Source organism: Dama dama, chromosome 18, assembly GCF_033118175.1.
Source record: "Dama dama isolate Ldn47 chromosome 18, ASM3311817v1, whole genome shotgun sequence".
In the NCBI taxonomy this organism is placed as follows: Eukaryota; Metazoa; Chordata; class Mammalia; order Artiodactyla; family Cervidae; genus Dama; species Dama dama.
In genome coordinates, this window is record NC_083698.1 from 98,582,350 (window position 1) to 98,600,467 (window position 18,118).

Consider the following 18,118-nt stretch of genomic DNA (forward strand, 5'->3'; position numbering starts at 1 on the left):
TATATATGCTATAAACCTCACTACTATTTAAAATCTGGACTGTCACTAGAACTTTAGGTCATAACAGGATTTTTATAGATCATCCAAATCAGTCTCTCAGGACAGGGCCTTTGATCTCACATCAGAAATCTATTTTAACAGCACAGTCACTTCTCTTTTATGTCAAGATTTATTCCCAAAATAAGCATGGTTACATTGACAGAGGAACAGCATCATAATATAAGGAAGACAAGTGAGGTGACAGAATAAATACCGGAGGGTTCACTCTAACGCTCAGATCCTGTGAGTCTGTAGCTCTGGGAGGCTAAAACCTGAGTAGGCACAGCAACCACAATCAGGACACTTGGCTTTGACTCCTAGTTTAGTCACAACTTACTCTGCGCATGTGTGTGCACGCTCAGTCACTTAGTTCTGTCTGATTCTTCTGCAAGCCCATGAACTGTAGCCCACTAGGCTCCTCTGTCCAAGGAATATTCCGGGCAAGAACACTGGATGGAGTAGGATGCCATACCCTCCACTAGGGCATCTTCCCGACTCAGGGACTGAACCTGCATCCCCTGCACTGGCAGGCAGATTCTTCACCACTAGTGCCACATGGGAAGCCCCGACCTACTCTGCAACATGTCTGGGTGCAGTGTCCTCGATGTGGAAATGAAGGGGCTGAGTTCTATTTTTCAGACTGTGCTGCGGAACCCTTAATATAAGGGAAGATGGAGAAGAGACTGAGGTAGGAGCTCTGGACCTCATTCATTCCTCTTTTCCTCAGGGTGGAACTACCTGCACATCTTTTGTGTGGCATCGAGGTAAGATTTCAGTTTTACATCTTTTTTTTTTTAATTTGAAAATCACTTTTAAGCCTAAAACTTCCGTAATTGTGGGAAATGCATGTGAGCGAGTGAAAGTCATTCAGTCATGTCTGACTCTTTGCGATCCCCATGGACTATACATATAGTCCATGGAAGTCTCTAGGCCAGAATACTGGAGTGGGTAGCCGCTCCCTTCTCCAGGGGATCTTCCCAACTCAGGAATTGAACCCAGGTCTCCCTCATTGCAGGCGGATTCTTTACCATCTGAGCCACTAGGGAAGCCCGGGAAATGTACTGATGTCTGTAATTTACTTAGATTGAATCAAAAAATAAGATGGGCAGTGTACAGTGGGATAGTTAATGGACAGATATGAGATAAACAAGCAACGTGAAATGCTGATAAGTGGAATCTGGATGGTTGGTTTAGAGGTAACATTCTTTCAGCTTTTCCTGTATATTTGAACATTTTCATAATAAAACCTTGGCAGGGGTGACAACTCTATGAGTCTAAGTTATTTCAAACCCTTCACCTTACAAAGATCATAATAATAAAATACTGCTGGATCCTCATACGGATAAGGAGAAGCCACATTTAAATAATCAACAGGGGTAGAAATTAGGTTCCTTCATATCTAAGTCTCAAACAAGATTCCCAAGTAATTTATGGCAGTCAGACCCTCAACATGGAAAAGAGTAAATCCCACTTTTTAAAAAAACCTCATGGAGAAAAACTGACAATCATTAGGCAACCTTCTTTTCCTTACTTAAAATCACTTCTAGGGAATTCCCTGGCCATCCGGTGGTTAGGACTCTGTGCTTTCACTGCTGTGGGCCCTAATTCGGCCCCTGGTTGGGGAATGAAGATCCCGAAAGCCTCGCTACACAGTCAAAAAACGAAACAAAACAAAAATCAAAGGTATATGATTCAAAGGTATTTGATTCCAGGCTTTTTGCTTACATATACACAGATATAACCCCATTTTATTTTCAGCTGGGATCATAATATTTATGCTTATCTTTACTATCATGGGCATTTTGTCCTTATTAAATGCTCAAAAACAATTTAAAGGCAGCCTAGAGTTTTAAAATGTAAATGAAGATGTATCTTTAAACAAAGATGAAATTAATATTTATATACGTAAGTCTGTTTCTGGCTACATACTACAAAATTGCCTCCAGAACAGTAGTAGCTAACCTATTCTCACCGATATATATGAGCAACCTGGTCAACAGGGGGAAAGAGGGAGGAAGGGGAAAAAGAAAAAGAACAAACTGCCCATTTGAAAGTTAATAATGATGTCACATTGTTTTAATTTTCATTTTGACATAACAGATTAGAATTAAAACAGATTGGGATTGGACAGCTGCAGGTTCAAACTCCAGCTCTGCCAAAAAGCTACATCACAGACCTAGTAAGATCATTTTTCTCACATCAAGGTGTTACAAATATCAAAGGAGATGATATAAATCTATTAACTGTACTTCTCAGCACAGTGTCTGGGGCAACCAATAAGCTGCCAATTACTTTTCTTTCCTTTTAAATGTGTTGACTTGCAGGATGTTAATAGAAGACTATACTGTCCTGTTAGACCAACATCCTCAACACATCAAATCAGCCACTGCAAGAGCTGACTGGATTTCTCAAAGGAAGGAGGCCAGGGAAAGAATATTTTAATAATGGTCATAGGGAAAGGAGAGAAAATTTTGCATTTGGATTGCATGTGCCTGAGGAGCACTGAGAATATGTGTTTAAGTATTGGGCTGGGTTTTTTGATACTGGGCCTCGAATAGAGTTCTTAATTCCCATTAAGAAGGTAAAGTCTAAATTCACCATATTAATGAATATTTTACTGTCTAAATGGAATCTGTAGTAAGAATTCCTAGGGAACTCTGAAAGAAACAGAAAATCTTTGGTAGCAAGTAAGAGAGGCTTAAGAGCAGAGAGAAAAATGTCCAAAAGGGATTACCCAAATTAGGTGTGAGGGTGAGGGGTGGGGAAATGGAACGTTAAACCGGGATAAAAGAGATTGCTGGATCTGTGGCATTTTTCTTATGGGTACTTAGAGCTGGACTTTTTTCCCAGAAGACAGCCCATGCCTGATTTTATATTATTCACGGATGAGAAGAATATGAAAGGGCAGGTAATAGTCAAGCTCCCCTCTGAAGCATTGTTATTCAAAGTGTAGCTTCATGATCCATTATGGATTGTGAAATCAATTTAGTGAGCATGACAAGCTTTTAAAAAAATTAAATCACACAGGAAAAAAGAAAATAAGAGTGCATTACATGGAGCAGTGTTTTAAATACTACATTATTCTGATTCATAATAACCCATATAACATTTCATAGAAATTAAATTCAAATTATTTCATTTGGGGGTTATTTACTTAAATTCTAAACTGAAACTTACATTTCAGTTCTGTTTCTCGTCTTGATATAACAAGCCAGTATTATTTATTTCCTCCAAGAATTACACTTGGTCAATAATTACTTCAAGTTATATACTACATACTTCAGCACTACACAAAATATGAAATTTTATAAACATTTATGGGACTTCCCTGGTGGTCCAGTGGTTAAGAATTTGCCTTCCAGTATGGGGAACATGGGTGCAATCCCTGGCTGGGGAACCAAGATCCCACATGTGTGGGATCACACATGGGATCACACATGGGATCACAAGCCCATGGGCCACAACTAGAGAGCCTGCGCTGTAATTACCGAGCCTACTCGCCACAAACAGGATGTGGGTCACAACTAAGACCTGAGGCAGCCAAGTACACAGATAAGTAGTATCTTCTTTAAATTTGTGACAATAAGTCAATTATACATGTAACAATTCAACCAATTGGCTAACCTCAAATTTTATACTGCATAACTAACAAAAAGGATAACCTGTACTTTACAAAAAAAATTTTCAATAATTTATATAGCTTAAATTGTTAAATCTCTTAGAAACTAGGTAAATTATTAATATTTCTAACAAAACAGATAAGCAGTCAGTTGTGACTTAAGTCGCTTTTGAAAAATCACTTGCCCATAATCAAAAAACACAATTTCTACTTTAAAAAAGTACTAGGGAAAAAACTGAATTCAGAAAAAGAAATTGTCTACGTTACCCACATCTGACCCAAGCGTGTACAAGGTATGTTTGGGAAAAGGTAGTTCTAAAGTGATTAAGTCTACAGTTTTCCCCTTTAGTTTTACGAACGCAAAAATGCTAGGATGCAGTCTAAGTTTTTAAGAGAAGAAATAGTTAAAATATATTCCAAAGCCTCTTAAAAATCGCTTCTCTACTCTCACATCTGTACAATAACTAATACTCCAATATATTCTGAAGCATTTGTAAGAGGCTAGCAACAAAGGGGATGACAGAGGATGAGATGGTTGGAAGGCATCATCGACTCAACAGACGTGAGTTTGAGCAAGCTCCAGGAGATAGTAAAGGGAAGCCTGGCGTGCAACAGTGCATGGGGTCGCAAAGAGTCAGACACGACTGAGCGACTGAACAACAATCTCCTTTCCTATGTGTTGCTGGTGCACTCCAGAAGATGTGTGAGCTTCCCTGCCCATGCCCACGGCCCTCAGAAAGGACAGTGTGGGCAGAGACTTGGTCTGGCCTCTGTCCTTGGGACAGGATGACTGTGGGAAGGTTACTTCCATCATAGAGGACTGCTAGACAGGACTCTAGGCCATACTCAACAGCCGGACCTAATTCGGACAACAGAAGTAATACCTTGGCATGTCAGTGCCCTAATTTTTTCCTCCAAGTGTACTGCACATGTGCATTAAAGTCTTGTCCTATACACTGTCCCAAATAGTACTGATTATTTTCTTCTTCTTTCAGTTTTATTGGGATATAATTGACATACACCAATGAATAAGTTTAAGTTATACAACATAATGGTCTGACTGACATACATCATTTCATGATGACCACAGTAAGTTTAATGACTGTCCATCATCTCATGTAGACCCAAAATAAACAAAATTTTTTTCCTGTAATGAGAACTCTTAGGATCCACTTTCTTAACAACTTTCACAAAGAACATACAGCAGTGCTGAATCATATTTACATGTTGTACAGCCCTAGTACTTATTTATCTTATAGCTGGAAGTTTGTACTTTTTGATCACCTTCATCAAATCCTGCCCCCCACCCCCCACCCCTGCCTCTGGTAACCACAAATCCGTTCTCTTTTTTTATGAGCCTTTGTCTTTGAAACATAAATGGCCAATAACTCTGTGTTAGTTTCTAGCACACAAAGTAGTGATTCAGTATTTCTATACATTTCAGACTGAGCACCAGTAAGTCTAGTTACAATCCTTTTAAAAAAAAACATTTAGAGATAAAAACAGCCAGAATCAGAAAAAGTTTACTTTATTTTACTTCTCAAGTTGAAAGCTTTGAAAAATATGTGTTTTGAGTTTGGAGCTTTGCACTGGCAATTAAGAACGATAGTGTTTTTTCACTTAGTGCTCTGACTTGTTAAATAAGTCAGTAATTCAAACAAACACTGTACTCTCAGTACCTTCAGAAAAACCTTTCTTACAGTTCTTGGTGGGTGTATAAAACTAGCCAGAGTATCATCAAGTATTGTCATGTACATATTAAGTTCTAAATCCCAATTTTGATTTAAGCTTCTAGTACTCACTCAAGGAGGAGCCATGCAGAAGCGCACAGTTGGGACAGTGATACAGGTCAATGTCGACGGCATGATGTTCTTCTACTCCAACACAGCTAAGGTAGAGAAACATAAGGCCAATATGTAAATAAGGTAAAAATCTTTACTTAACTATAATAGATTGGTTAGAATCTAGCTAAGAAATGCACAACAATCTCACCAACACATTTTGAAGAGTACAGAAACGCATGTAAGAATAAATTTTATTGTCTACTCTGCATACTGGAGAAGTGGCAACCCACTCCAGCACTCTTGCCTGGAAAATCCCACGGACGGAGGAGGCTGGCAGGCTACAGTCCATGGGGCAGCAAAGAGTCGGACACAAGTGAGCGACTTAACTTCACTTCTGCATGCTGGAGTGGGTAGCCTTTCCCTTCTCCAGGGGATCTTCCCAACCCAGGGATCGAACCCAGGTCTCCCACAGTGCAGGCGGATTCTTAACCAGCTGAGCCACCAGGGAAACCCAAGAATACTGGAGTGGGTAGCTGATCCCTTCTCCAGCGGATCTTTCCCACCCAGGAATCAAACTGGGGTCTCCTGCACTGCAGGCAGATTCTTTACCAGCTGAGCTACCAGGGAAGCCCCTTTTCTCTGCATATTTGCTGAATAATTGTGGGGGAGAATATACCCAAATACATGGGCAGTGATTCACTATTAGCAGCAGTAGAGACAGCATAGGTATAACATATTTATAACATAATAAGTATATTTTATTTTATAAATATATATTTTATTTATAATGTTATAAATAATTATAACATAAACCGTAAGACCCTCAACCATTATGTAAATGCTACCTGCTATGGACTCAATGTGTTTGTGTCCTTCCAAAATTCACATGCTGAAGCTGTAAACCCCGGTGTGACTATGTTTGGAGATAGGGTCTCTAAGGAAGTAATAAGGGTTCAGTGAGGTCATAAGGAGGGGGCCTTAATCCAATAGGATTACTGTCCTTTTAAGAAGCGACTCCAGAGAACTCACAAATCCTCTCTCTCTCTCTCTCCAGTTTCTTCTCTCTGCCTCCCTTTCCTGGGTAGATTAAAACACCACCTAACTGCAAAATATGGTCGTCATCAGCCAGGGTGGCTAGCAAATTTGGGTTAACGTCACTGACGTGGCAAGAGCACTGAGTCCTAAAAATTCTGCATTAGGTCTCATATCCCTAATTAACCAGTTAAATCAGTTTGAGGCATTGTATCTGGAATACTCTATTCCATGGAGTACAGAGCAGTAGCATTTAAATAAAGATTGAGGGAACTAGGAACTTGAAAAACTATATAGTGACATCTTGAACACAGGAGTAGTTCATCAATCAAAGACCACAGCAGCTTTGCTTACTTTCTAAGTAATTTATTAGGGTAAAATTCTACACGTTTGTATTCCCCAAAAGTGTCAGAACAAAAACACAACCACAACTAGTACCTGAAAAAGAGCCAAAGCAGTACTAACACAGAATTTGGGGGTGTCAGTTGATAGGTGTTACAGTGGAAGAGAAAATCAGTGAAACGGACGGTGGTCACATTACTCAGAAGGCAACAAAGAGAATAAGACGACAGGAAATACAAACAAGAGCGTGAGAACCATGAAGGAGAGAATGAAAATGTAACATACATTTAACCAGAGCCTCAGAAGGTAAAGTAGAGAGAACAGGGGCAGAAGCAATACCATGAGCTAACAGCTACAAATTTGCAGAAATAATGAAAGACACTGGTCTCCAGATGAATAAAAAGTCAATTCACATCACAGTAAATCTGTACAAAACAAAATTTGGGAAAGTTCAAAGCCATAAGACGAAAAAAGCACAGATTACATGCAAGGATGAGAGACTTCTCAAAGAAATAATGAAAACTGGAACACATTAGAATACCTTACATGTGCTTAAAGAAACGATCTGCTAACCTAAAATATCTATTAACTGAGCATTCAATATTCAGTTAAAATGTGTTTCAAGGAGGGGGAAAGAAAGAAGCTGTACAACCAAAACAGAGTTTAGCCCCAGCCAACCCACAGCAAAGAAAATGCCAATGGATGCACTTCTGGCAGAAGGAAGACGGTCACAGACAGGTCTGAGATGCAAGAAAAATGGAAAAGCCAAGAAAAGTAGAGCAATATCTCCGACAGAATATGTAGGCAAATCATAATCTATGAAACATACAAGGTTTGAACTGCAGAATTAAAAAAAAAACATGACCTAATGAACATTTATAGAACCCTACACCCAACATCCATAGAACACACCCTTCCTTTCAAGCACACATGGACCATTCTTAACAAAAAACCACACACTGGGCCACAGTCAGTTTTGCAGGTGTGAAATCAGAAATTCTCTGGCCACAGTTCAGTTAAGAGAGAAAGAAATGACAAAAAAGGTAACTGGAAAATCTTCATGTGTCTAGAAATTAAGAAATAATATTATAAATAAGCCAAGTAAAAAGATAAATCATAACGAAACTCTAAAAATTATTTTGAGCTGAACAGTAATGAAAATGCTACATAACAAAATTTGCCAAATGCAGAACCTGTAAACAGAAATATATAACCTTAAATATATGCATTACAGGAAAAGGGGGTTAAAATTAATGAAGTAATAAAATCTATCTCAAATAGTAACAAAAAGAATAGCAAAATAAACCTTAAACACACAGACAGAAGGAAAACTAAAAGAACAGAATTGATGACACAGAAAACAAACATACAATAGAGCACTGTGGCCAAAAATTGATTCTTTGGAAAGACTTATAAAATTGTCAAACCTCTGGCAAGCTTATGAAAAATAAGATAAAACATAAATAACCAATGGTAAGAATAAAAAGAGGGAGAAAACTATAGATTCTATAGATACTAAATGTAAAAGAGGGTATTATGAATGATTTTATGCTAAAGGATTAGAAAATATAAGACAGGCAAACCTGAGTCACAAAGAAAAAATATTTGCATAGTCCTAAAATTATTACTTATAACATTAAAAAGTTATGCCCCCCTCAAAAAATTCCCAGGCCCAGATGGGTTCACAAGAAAGTTCTATTAAGTATTAAGGGAATAAATAATTCCAATATTATAAATTTGCACAAGCAAGTAGAAAAAAAGGACTTACTTTCTAACTCATTTTATGATAACACAACCTTGACATTAAAACTTAGAAAAGATGATACAAGAAAGAAAAACTATAAGCCACTCTCATTTGGAAATATCAAGTTTGGTTTATCTCAGGAATGCAAGGTGGTTTTAACACTAAAAAAAATTTAATCTGTGAAATTTGCCACATTAAACAGATTAAAAGAAAAACCCACATGACCGTTTAAAAAGGAGCAGGACAAGTATTTGATAAAACATTTATTTCTGACTAAAATGCAACAAAATTCCTTAGAAAATTAAGACAAGGATACTTACTAAATCTATATTACTAATACTCACTAAAGGATTCTTATAAAACTCCTAAGCAAGTAACATGAAAGTAGTCTCGGAACTTCCCAAATAAATTAATAAATTTAAAAAAAACCAAATTAAACATAAAAATTAAATATCCCTAAACCAAGAAAGTTATTTCAGATCTTTAAGTAGATCTAAAAGGAACTACATATGTTTCCGTTTCCTCTCTCAGAAGGAAGGATAACTTCTCCCACTCCTCAGCCCCCATTAAAAAAATTCTACAGTCACTACGGTTTCCCTGATGGCTCAGACAGCAAAGAATCTGCCTGCAATGCAGGAGACCAGGGTTTGATTCCTGGGTCGGGAAGATCCCCTGGAGAAAGGAATGGCTACCCACACCAGTATTCTTGCCTGGAAAATTCCATGGACAGAGGAGCCTGGCAGGCTACATACAGTCCATGGGGCTGCAAAGAAGTCAGACATGACTGAGTGACTAACACTTTCACTTTTCTAAGTCCCTACAGCTTTAACAGATATGTTAAGAGCAAATGCAGTAGGACACATAAGATGCAGAACTCTGAAAGCAAACTTTCTAAGAATAACTTTCAAATCTCCTTCAGTCTCTCACAAAACCTTCCTTAATATACCAATCGCTCCATTTTCTCCTAATGGCAAAATGCTCAGTGTTTCTTAGACTGTTGTGAGTGTGTGTGTGGAGGGGGGTGCCTTCCTGTGGGGGTGACAATCTGACCTTTGCTGACTAGCTTCCATCTACAGAACAGCCTCAGTGCCTTTTGGTAAGTGGGACAGTGACAACTTTAGCACTTTCTATTGTCTTAACCTTCTGAAATTGTTGCTTAGCTAGCTTTTTTGTGTGTGTGTGTGACACTTGACAAGAACAGAATTTAATTAATGACTAACCAGGATTCCCTGGGATCTGCCAAACATTCTTTTTTTTCCTCCTGGATAATGCTCCCATTTATATTCCCTCCTCTCAATGTCAGAAGAGTTGGAGGCCAAATTTTTAAAGATGTTCCTGCCAGCAGACTTCATTAGATATTCCTCTTGCTTCAAATCCTCTCCCCATTCCTCACCAAGCAATCTTACAGACTCTCCTTGGTGAAACTTCACTGGATCACCCCACAGAAAGTTCTGCAACACTTTATTCACACATATCTCCACTTGTGGATGTCTAATACTGAGCTGTTTTACATACCTTACTTCCTGACTTGAGCTCAGACTTCTCCCAGGATCACTTATAGTGACCTCTCAACATGATGATCCCAGTAAATTTTTTATGATTATTAACTGTGCTGAAAACTTATTTGAAAATCGATCCATTGTGGCAAAGTTACATGCAAGTTTAAAAAAAAAAAAAATGTCCAGCTTGAATTTCTGAAGAATTTAGTATAGGAACTAAAGGCAACACAATCTGTAAAAAAAAAAAAAAAAAAAAAAAAGGGGGGCGGGGGGGGAAACTATCTTTCAATGTATGAATTAGTAGATTTCTCATCTTTCCTTAGATGGTAGAAGGATGCAGTAATAAAATTCATTAATTCACAATTTTGCTTCATTGCAAGTTTTCACCTGTGTTTCAAAAGTTCACCCTTCTACCCAAAAGTAATTTTTACGACTTCTCCATAAAGGACTGAGTCATCCATTGTGGAAGCCCCAAAACCTCACAGTAATACCACCAAAGGGGCTGGGGAGTGGCCTTTGAGATGAAGTAACTCCAGGAATAGAGAGGGAGGTTTATAACCTGCTCGTCATATTTCCTTTCATGTAACTCTAGAGTCAGCTGAGGCCTTGGGACAGCTATAATCCAGGCAAGGACTACTCAGACCAGTTTCAAGCCACCAGAAAAATAGGGGTCACTTGGCTTGAGTGGGATGCATAGATTCTGGAATCAGGAAAACTGATTTGATTTCTAGCTCCAGTAGTTTTGACTTTGAGCAACTTTTTAATTCCTCTGAGTAGGAGTTCCCCTAGGACTAAACAGGACAATGCAGGTAAATATGTAACGCATATGGCTTAGCATATAAGCAATGGTACAGTAAATACATTAATAAATAGCAACCATTAACATTATTATGCTTCTATTAGGTACTAATCACAGCTCATACAGGTCTGGGCTTATTACCTATGAGGTCTGAGCCCACACAGGAAACTTGGCCTTATGATTAGGCTTAATATTTTTTCCTTCAGTGATGTCTCTTCAGAGTACACGTTAGACACTCAAATGGCCATTCTTAAAGGGAAAAAGAAGATAATTCTTTTCCAATTTTTAATTACTTTTTGATGGTTGAGTTCTCTGGAGTCAATCTACCTATGTTAAAATCCTGGACTACTACCTATGTATGACTTCGGGTAACTTTGTCTGTTCTTTGTCTCACTGTAAGGATGGAGATGACTGTATCTCCCTCAAAGTTAAGCAAATTAATTAAGTTAATAAACATAGAATGTTTACAATGAAACTGTAGAACAATTGTTTTGAAGGTCCAAAAACCTTACTTTGTTTATTGATATTGGCTTAATAGGTTGACATTCCTGCTAAAACTAAACTAGAATGCCAAAAGCCATTTTCACATCTAAATTACATTTCATGCAGTGTTTTAACCCTAAGATACTTTATTATCAGGTATCAGCTAAAGCAAAAAGTTATAATTTGCATGTATGAGATATTTTCACTGAAAATCAAACTGGTAATTTTTAATTAAATCTTTGATTCAGAAAAACCCAACGTCTGTTATTCTCTTGCTGACATTAAACTGTGTTCATAAAATTAAGTGCTTTTCCTTACACGTTGAGCATGACATTGAAGACTTTATTTTTGACACATCAAAGCTATTTACTGGCATATTATGTGCTTAACTATATTTAACAAGGATTTTGAATGAAGTGCATACTGAACCAAATTCTTTCAGTTCATAATAATCTCAGAAAAAATGTGACACTCTTCCTACCTCTAACAGTTGGCTCATCCTTCCAACCGTCCTAACGGCTTCCTGAGTTATTTCCAACCAGCTGACTCAGAACATTCAGGTTACCAAGGGTGAGGAAGACAACATAAAAAGGAATTGAACGGGGATTTCTTGGTGGTCCAGTGGCTAAAACTTCATGCTCCCCGATGCAGTGGGCTGGGGTTTGATCCCTGGTCAGGGAACTAGATCCCATGTGCTGCAATTAATACCTGGTGCAGTCAAATAAATAAATAAAACTTTTTTTTTTTTAAAGGAATTGAACAAAGAATATGACAGAAAAATAAGAGGGACTGAAGAACCAAGAGATGAGCTCACTGATACAAAACACCCTTCAAAAAGCTGAAAATCCTGTTGGTATGCTTCTAATAAAACTTGTTTCAGGATGAATGTGTGAAATATACACATCAAATATAATTGACATTACACTATTTACCCCTAGAGCACAGAAAAACATGCTTGTTCTGCTTGTCACTGCCTGACACCTGAGTACATAGAAGAGGCGATATAAATGGTAAATAGTTTAAAGGATCTTTGTGAAAGTGGCTTAGTCGTGTCTGACTGTTTGTGATCTGATGGACTATACAGTCCATGGAATTCTCCAGGACAGAATACTAGAGTGGACAGGTCTAGAGGATCCCTCCCCCAGGGGATCTTCCCAACCCAGGGATAGAACCTACGTCTCCCGCATTGCGGGTGGATTCTTTACCAGCTGAGCCACAAGGGAAACCCAAGAATACTGGAGTGGTAGCCTATATCGTCTCCAGCGGACTTTTCCAACCCAGGAATCTTAACAGGGTCTCCTGCTTTGCAGGTGGATTCTTTACCAACTGAGCTATCAGAAAGAAAAGTACTATTATACTTTTCAAGGTACTGTAAGATTAAAATTGTTTATTTTTTCTGTTTAGTTTTTATGTACTATTTGTGTGAAAAGTATTATAAACATATTATAGTACAGTGCTGTGTAACCAACTGTGTTAGCTGGGTACCTAGGCTAACTTTATTGGACTTGCAAACAAACTGTACTTACGAACCCGCTCTTGAAATGGAACCTGTATTTATGGGACTTACTATGCTGTTCTACTCTTTAGCAATCTACTTTGGCTTGTCCGGCTATGTGTGGGGTGTGTCTACAGTGACTAAGGAAAGCTATAATGCAGACAGTGCCCAGCAGATTTGCTATTTCACGGAGATAGACTATACTTCTATTTATAACCAGTGAAAGGGCAAATAAATGCCATCCCAAAATGAATATTATTTGAGAATTAAGTAAGAACTTTGTAAATCATCTCGAGGGAGAAAAAACTTGTCATGATGATAAAGGATAAACAGAAACAATTATATAAAGGTTTGCTTAGAAATGTCCTTAAGTTAATAACGGAAAGAATTAAGGACTATGCCATCAGTATATACATTACTGCCTTCGTATATGTTTTAATAATTAATTTAATGAGAAATTTAAACTCTACATCTGCAGCTATAGGATTAAAAAAAATTTTGATTTCATAAATGCATTTGTGTATTTTTGACTGATGATTTCTCAGTTCAGTTCAGTTGCTCAGTCGTGTCCAACTCTTTGCAACCCCATGGACTGCAGCACACCAGACCTCCCTGTCCATCACCAACTCTCAGACTTTACTCAAACTCATGTCCGTTGAGTCAGTGATGCCATCCAACCATCTCATCCTCTGTCATCCCCTTCTCCTCCCACCTTCAATCCTTCCCAGCATCAGGGTCTTTTCAAATGAGTCAGTTCTTCGCATCAGGTGGCCAGAGTATTGGAGTTTCAGCTTCAGCATCAGTCCTTCCAATGAACATTCAGGACTGATTTCCTTTAGGATTGACTGCTTTAATCTCCTTGCAGTCCAAGGGACTCTAAAGAGTCTTCTCCAACACCACAGTTCAAAAGCATCAATTCTTTGGCGCTCAGCTTTCCTCACAGTCCAACTCTCACATCCCAATAACTAAAGTAAAAAACATACAAAAATCTGTCCTAAAGCAATTTGAATTTAGAAGTACAAGAAATGTTTGTGGAGTTCAGTTCCTTACTGAGAAACCAAGAGACTTAGGGAGCTAACATCTAAGAAAACTTTTTCTAAACCCATTTAACACTCTAGTCTATCTGCGGGCTCCAAACCTGGCTATGCATTAGAATCTCCTGTGGAGCTTTTACAGGCTGTGTGAGGCAGCCTTTCAAAAGAATGAGGCAGATCTGCAAGAAAGGATATGGAAAGATCTGCAGGACATGCTGGAAAGCAACAAAAGCCGGGTGCCAAAGAGTATGCCCCCACCCACCCATGCCTGCATGCCTGCAAATGCAGAGTATAATGTGTGGAACCATCTGCAAAAAAAAAAAAAAAACGTGTAAGAGAAAGAAAACTGAATGGATACAGAATGGAAGGGAGGGACAATTGCTTTCACCATACAACTTTCTACTGTGGTTTTTTAAAATTATTGTTTTTGTTTTGCTTTGATAGGAAAGTAGGATATATTGGTGGGCATGCATAAGGAGAGGACAGTGCCAGGCTCTCATGAGCGCGGGGCCCACCATTTGTCCAGGGGAACATGAGCAGGGATATATTTGACTCCACAGCCACCCTGGATGGGCCGCTTTTCTATCATGTTTTCAAATTCATCAGCATCAAACTTAGTAAATCTCCACTTCTTGGAGATGTGGATCTTCTGGCAGCCAGGGAACTTGAACTTGGCCCTAGGGAGGGCCTTAATCACACGCTCCTTGCTCCGCAGCTTGGTGCGGATGGACACCGTGACTTGGCCGATGTCGCCCCTGGCCGCTGTGCACACCTGTCTGGAGCCCACTAGCTCCAGCACAGCATAGCATCTTGTTCGTGTGGATAACGTGGAAGGCGTGGAGCCACATGGATGTGAAAGTCATCTTTGCCACTGCTTTTCACCATGTACAAATACAGGCACTTGTTGGCACAAATACAGGCAGCCTCCAGGGCTTCAGAGGAGAGTGGCTCCTACGCATCTGACACTGTGTGGCCACAGGGTGGGAACTCAGCTTCTTTTGGCTTCTTCTGCCCCAGGTCAAAGATGCGGATCTTGGCATCAGGGATACACCTCGACCAGAAGCCAGACTTTGAATAGAGCTTGTTCTCACAGTACAGGTAACACCAGGAGGGGTGGCAGTCATGGTGACACCAGGATCTTCAGTGAAAAGAGATGTTTTTCTTAAAAGAAAAAAATACATTCTTGAGCCCCACCTTAGATCTACAGGGAAAAGTTAATGGGTGGTACCTAATAATCTTCATTTTTAACAAGCTCCCAGGCAATTCTTTTGCTCAGTAGAGAAATGGCGGTTAGGGAACTATTGATCTAAAGCCCTAGCAGAGAGGCTAGGGCAATGCCTTATTCACAGCTGTTTCCTGTGAAAACTTTGTTACTCCAATTAGACTTCATATTTCTTAAAGATATGAGTAATGAGATCCAACCAGTCCATTCTAAAGGAGATCAGTCCTGGGTGTTCAATGGTAGGACTGATGTTGAAGCTGAAACTCCAATACTTTGGTCACCTCATGTGAAGAGCTGACTCATTTGAAAAGATCCTGATGCTGGGAAAGATTGAGGGCAGGAGGAGAAGGGGACGACAGAGGATGAGATGGTTGGATGGCATCACCAACTCAATGGACATGGGTTTGGGCAGACTCTGGGAGTTTGTGATGGACAGGGAGGCCTGGTGTGCTGCGGTTCATGGGGTCACAGAGAGTCGGACACAACTGAGCGACTGAACTGGACTGAATAGTTGCTTCCCTTGTGGCTCAACTGGTTAAGAATTCGCCTGCAATGTGGGAGACCTGGTTTCGATCCCTGGGTTGGGAAGAAACCCTGGAGAAGGGAAAGGCTACTCACTTCAGTATTCTGGCCTGGAGAATCCCATGGACTGTATAGTCCATGGGGTTGCAAAGAGTTGGACACAACTGAGCAACTTTCACTTCACATCACTTGACTGCTGCTGCTGCTAAGTCACTTCAGTCGTGTCCCACTCTGTGCGACCCCATAGACAGCAGCCCACCAGGCTCCCCCGTCCCTGGGATTCTCCAGGCAAGAACACTGGAGTGGGTTGCCATTTCCTTCTACAATGCATGAAAGTGAAAAATGAAAGTGAAATCACTCAGTCGTGTCCAACTCCCAGTGACCCCATGGACTGCAGCCCACCGGTCTCCTCCGTCCATGGGATTCTCCAGGCAAGAGTACTGCAGAGGGTTGCCATTGCCTTCTCCACCACTAATAACTTAGAATTTCCTATTCTCTGATCTACCTAAAGCTGACTATACAGTAGATGCTCAAAGAATATTTACTGATTGACAGAAAGCAGAAATTCCAAGCACATTACAGAGGCATTAGTTTGGGCTACTATCCTGGCCAATATTCTACCATACTCAAATTAAATGTGAATTTTGAAGATAGAAAGGGGTAGAAAATGGATGTGACAGGGGAAAAATTAATAACAGATGACTTTTTCTTTCAAGATCTTATTTTGAAATGTCCATACTTTTTGTTAATGAAAAATAATGTAGTATTACTCAATGTTCAAATTTAGTCATAGGTATTTATAACCCTATTGTGCAAAAAAGGATCTCTGTTCTTTACAGATTTATATATTACGTCCATTTACTCTGTTCTCCTTTCTTGTAGCTTCTAAGTGTCCCTATCTTAATTTTCCAAGTGGGGTTATCTACTAGAAGAATACACAGATTAAAAAGATTATAGGTTGAAACAGACTTTTAAAAGATGAACCAATAGCCCAGCCCACAGTTCTATTGTCCACTGTGAGTATGGGAAGGAAAGCTATGTGTTCTAGGGTCTAATGACATCTACAAAAAATTTAATGTATACAGGGCTAAGAAATCACACCCTGGGGTAAAATACAACAGCAAGTCATAAACTTTTATATTGAGGACACTTCAGAGATGAGTCAGCTACAAAGGACAGGAATCAAGTCAAGCAGATCTAGTGCCCTAGTAACCTTTCTCCTCTTGTAACAGTCTTCAGTGCCCAAACCTAAGGGAAGAGACTACATGCCGAGCCCAGCCAAGAGTAAGGATTCATCTTAGAGAACTTCCTGTTGGAACAGAAACTAAAGTTTCTGGGAGGTCTCCTCAACACCCTTAGCAGGCTTTTTCATTCTCAATGAAGGATGAGTTAGAGTAGAGGTTTGGATCATAGAAACCTTGACATAATCCTTAACAAATATCCCTACAGCAAGATTTCAAAGAACTTCAACAAAATTACAAATCAGAAGTACTCAACAAAAGCAAAATGGGTAGTGCTAATTGTCCAGAAAAGTCAGCAGCAAATAGTGCACCATACTATTTCAAAACACACCGTAAGGGCAAAGTGTAAAGTGTATAATATGCAGGGATTTTTACCTATTAGATCCATTCTGAAGAAAATGTATAAGTTCCTCAAAGTTCATTTTGTAATTTTTCTTTATTTCCACTAGAGGTCAGATGATAGATGACTGGCAAATACAAGAAAAATCCAGGCAGTCCTTGCTTTGCATGGTAGTGTGGGACCATAAAAATACTTACACAAGTTGAAACCACACAAAGCTATCTTAGTAATCATTGGGAAAATCACAACTGTCCCCTGAGCTTCAAAAATGTTTGTGAAAACATTTAAAACTCTCTTACTGTTAATTGTCATGTATAGAGAAATGAAAAATCAGTAAAACATTTATTTAGTACACTGTAATTTAAAACATGATGCTATTAAGTATACCTTCCCTAAGTGCTTCTGGCTGCACATCAAAGAGCCTCTCAAACGGCAGCAATGTCAACACTCTCACCATCAGTTACTCATTTTACTATTTCATTTATGCTCAATTTAAATTTCACTTCCAGAAACATCACTTTTTGTTCTTTGCTGGACTTTTGTCTTTATTGACCACTTCCCTCTTTTGATCACCCAGCTTTGCATGATAAGATGGGTAAGATGTCGGGTTTATCGGTGGGAAAGCAGGATGCAGCACGACATCCTTTCCTGTCTGTGTGTGAGCTGAAGGATCGATGCCCAGCTGTCACTGACATACTGACTTGCTGACCTGCAAACTGAAGAGCTAGCAGCAAACTCTATACTTTATTTGCACAGTTAATATATCATGGCGGCCAAAATTTGAAACGTGTTATTCGGGGACTGGTATTTAACTAAACCATGGTGATACAGTGATATAAGGAGAAATATATATTTGGTCTTCCTTCCTGGTTCCTCACACAACAGTACCTAAAACCTTTGTAAAGTTCCTGACTTTACATCTG

At 39.2% G+C, this 18,118-nt stretch overlaps 1 protein-coding gene and 1 pseudogene across 1 annotated transcript in view; both read right to left on the minus strand.

The window, feature by feature from the left end:
• KDM7A (lysine demethylase 7A) overlaps positions 1–18,118 on the minus strand; it is a 70,231-nt gene that overhangs the window by 31,636 nt on the left and 20,477 nt on the right. Inside the window, exon 2 of the mRNA XM_061165915.1 lies at positions 5,461–5,546. Within this exon, the coding sequence (XP_061021898.1) occupies positions 5,461–5,546 (86 nt within the window). The remainder of the gene's footprint in view (positions 1–5,460; positions 5,547–18,118) is intronic.
• On the minus strand, positions 14,367–17,277 carry LOC133072711 (large ribosomal subunit protein uL16-like; annotated as a pseudogene).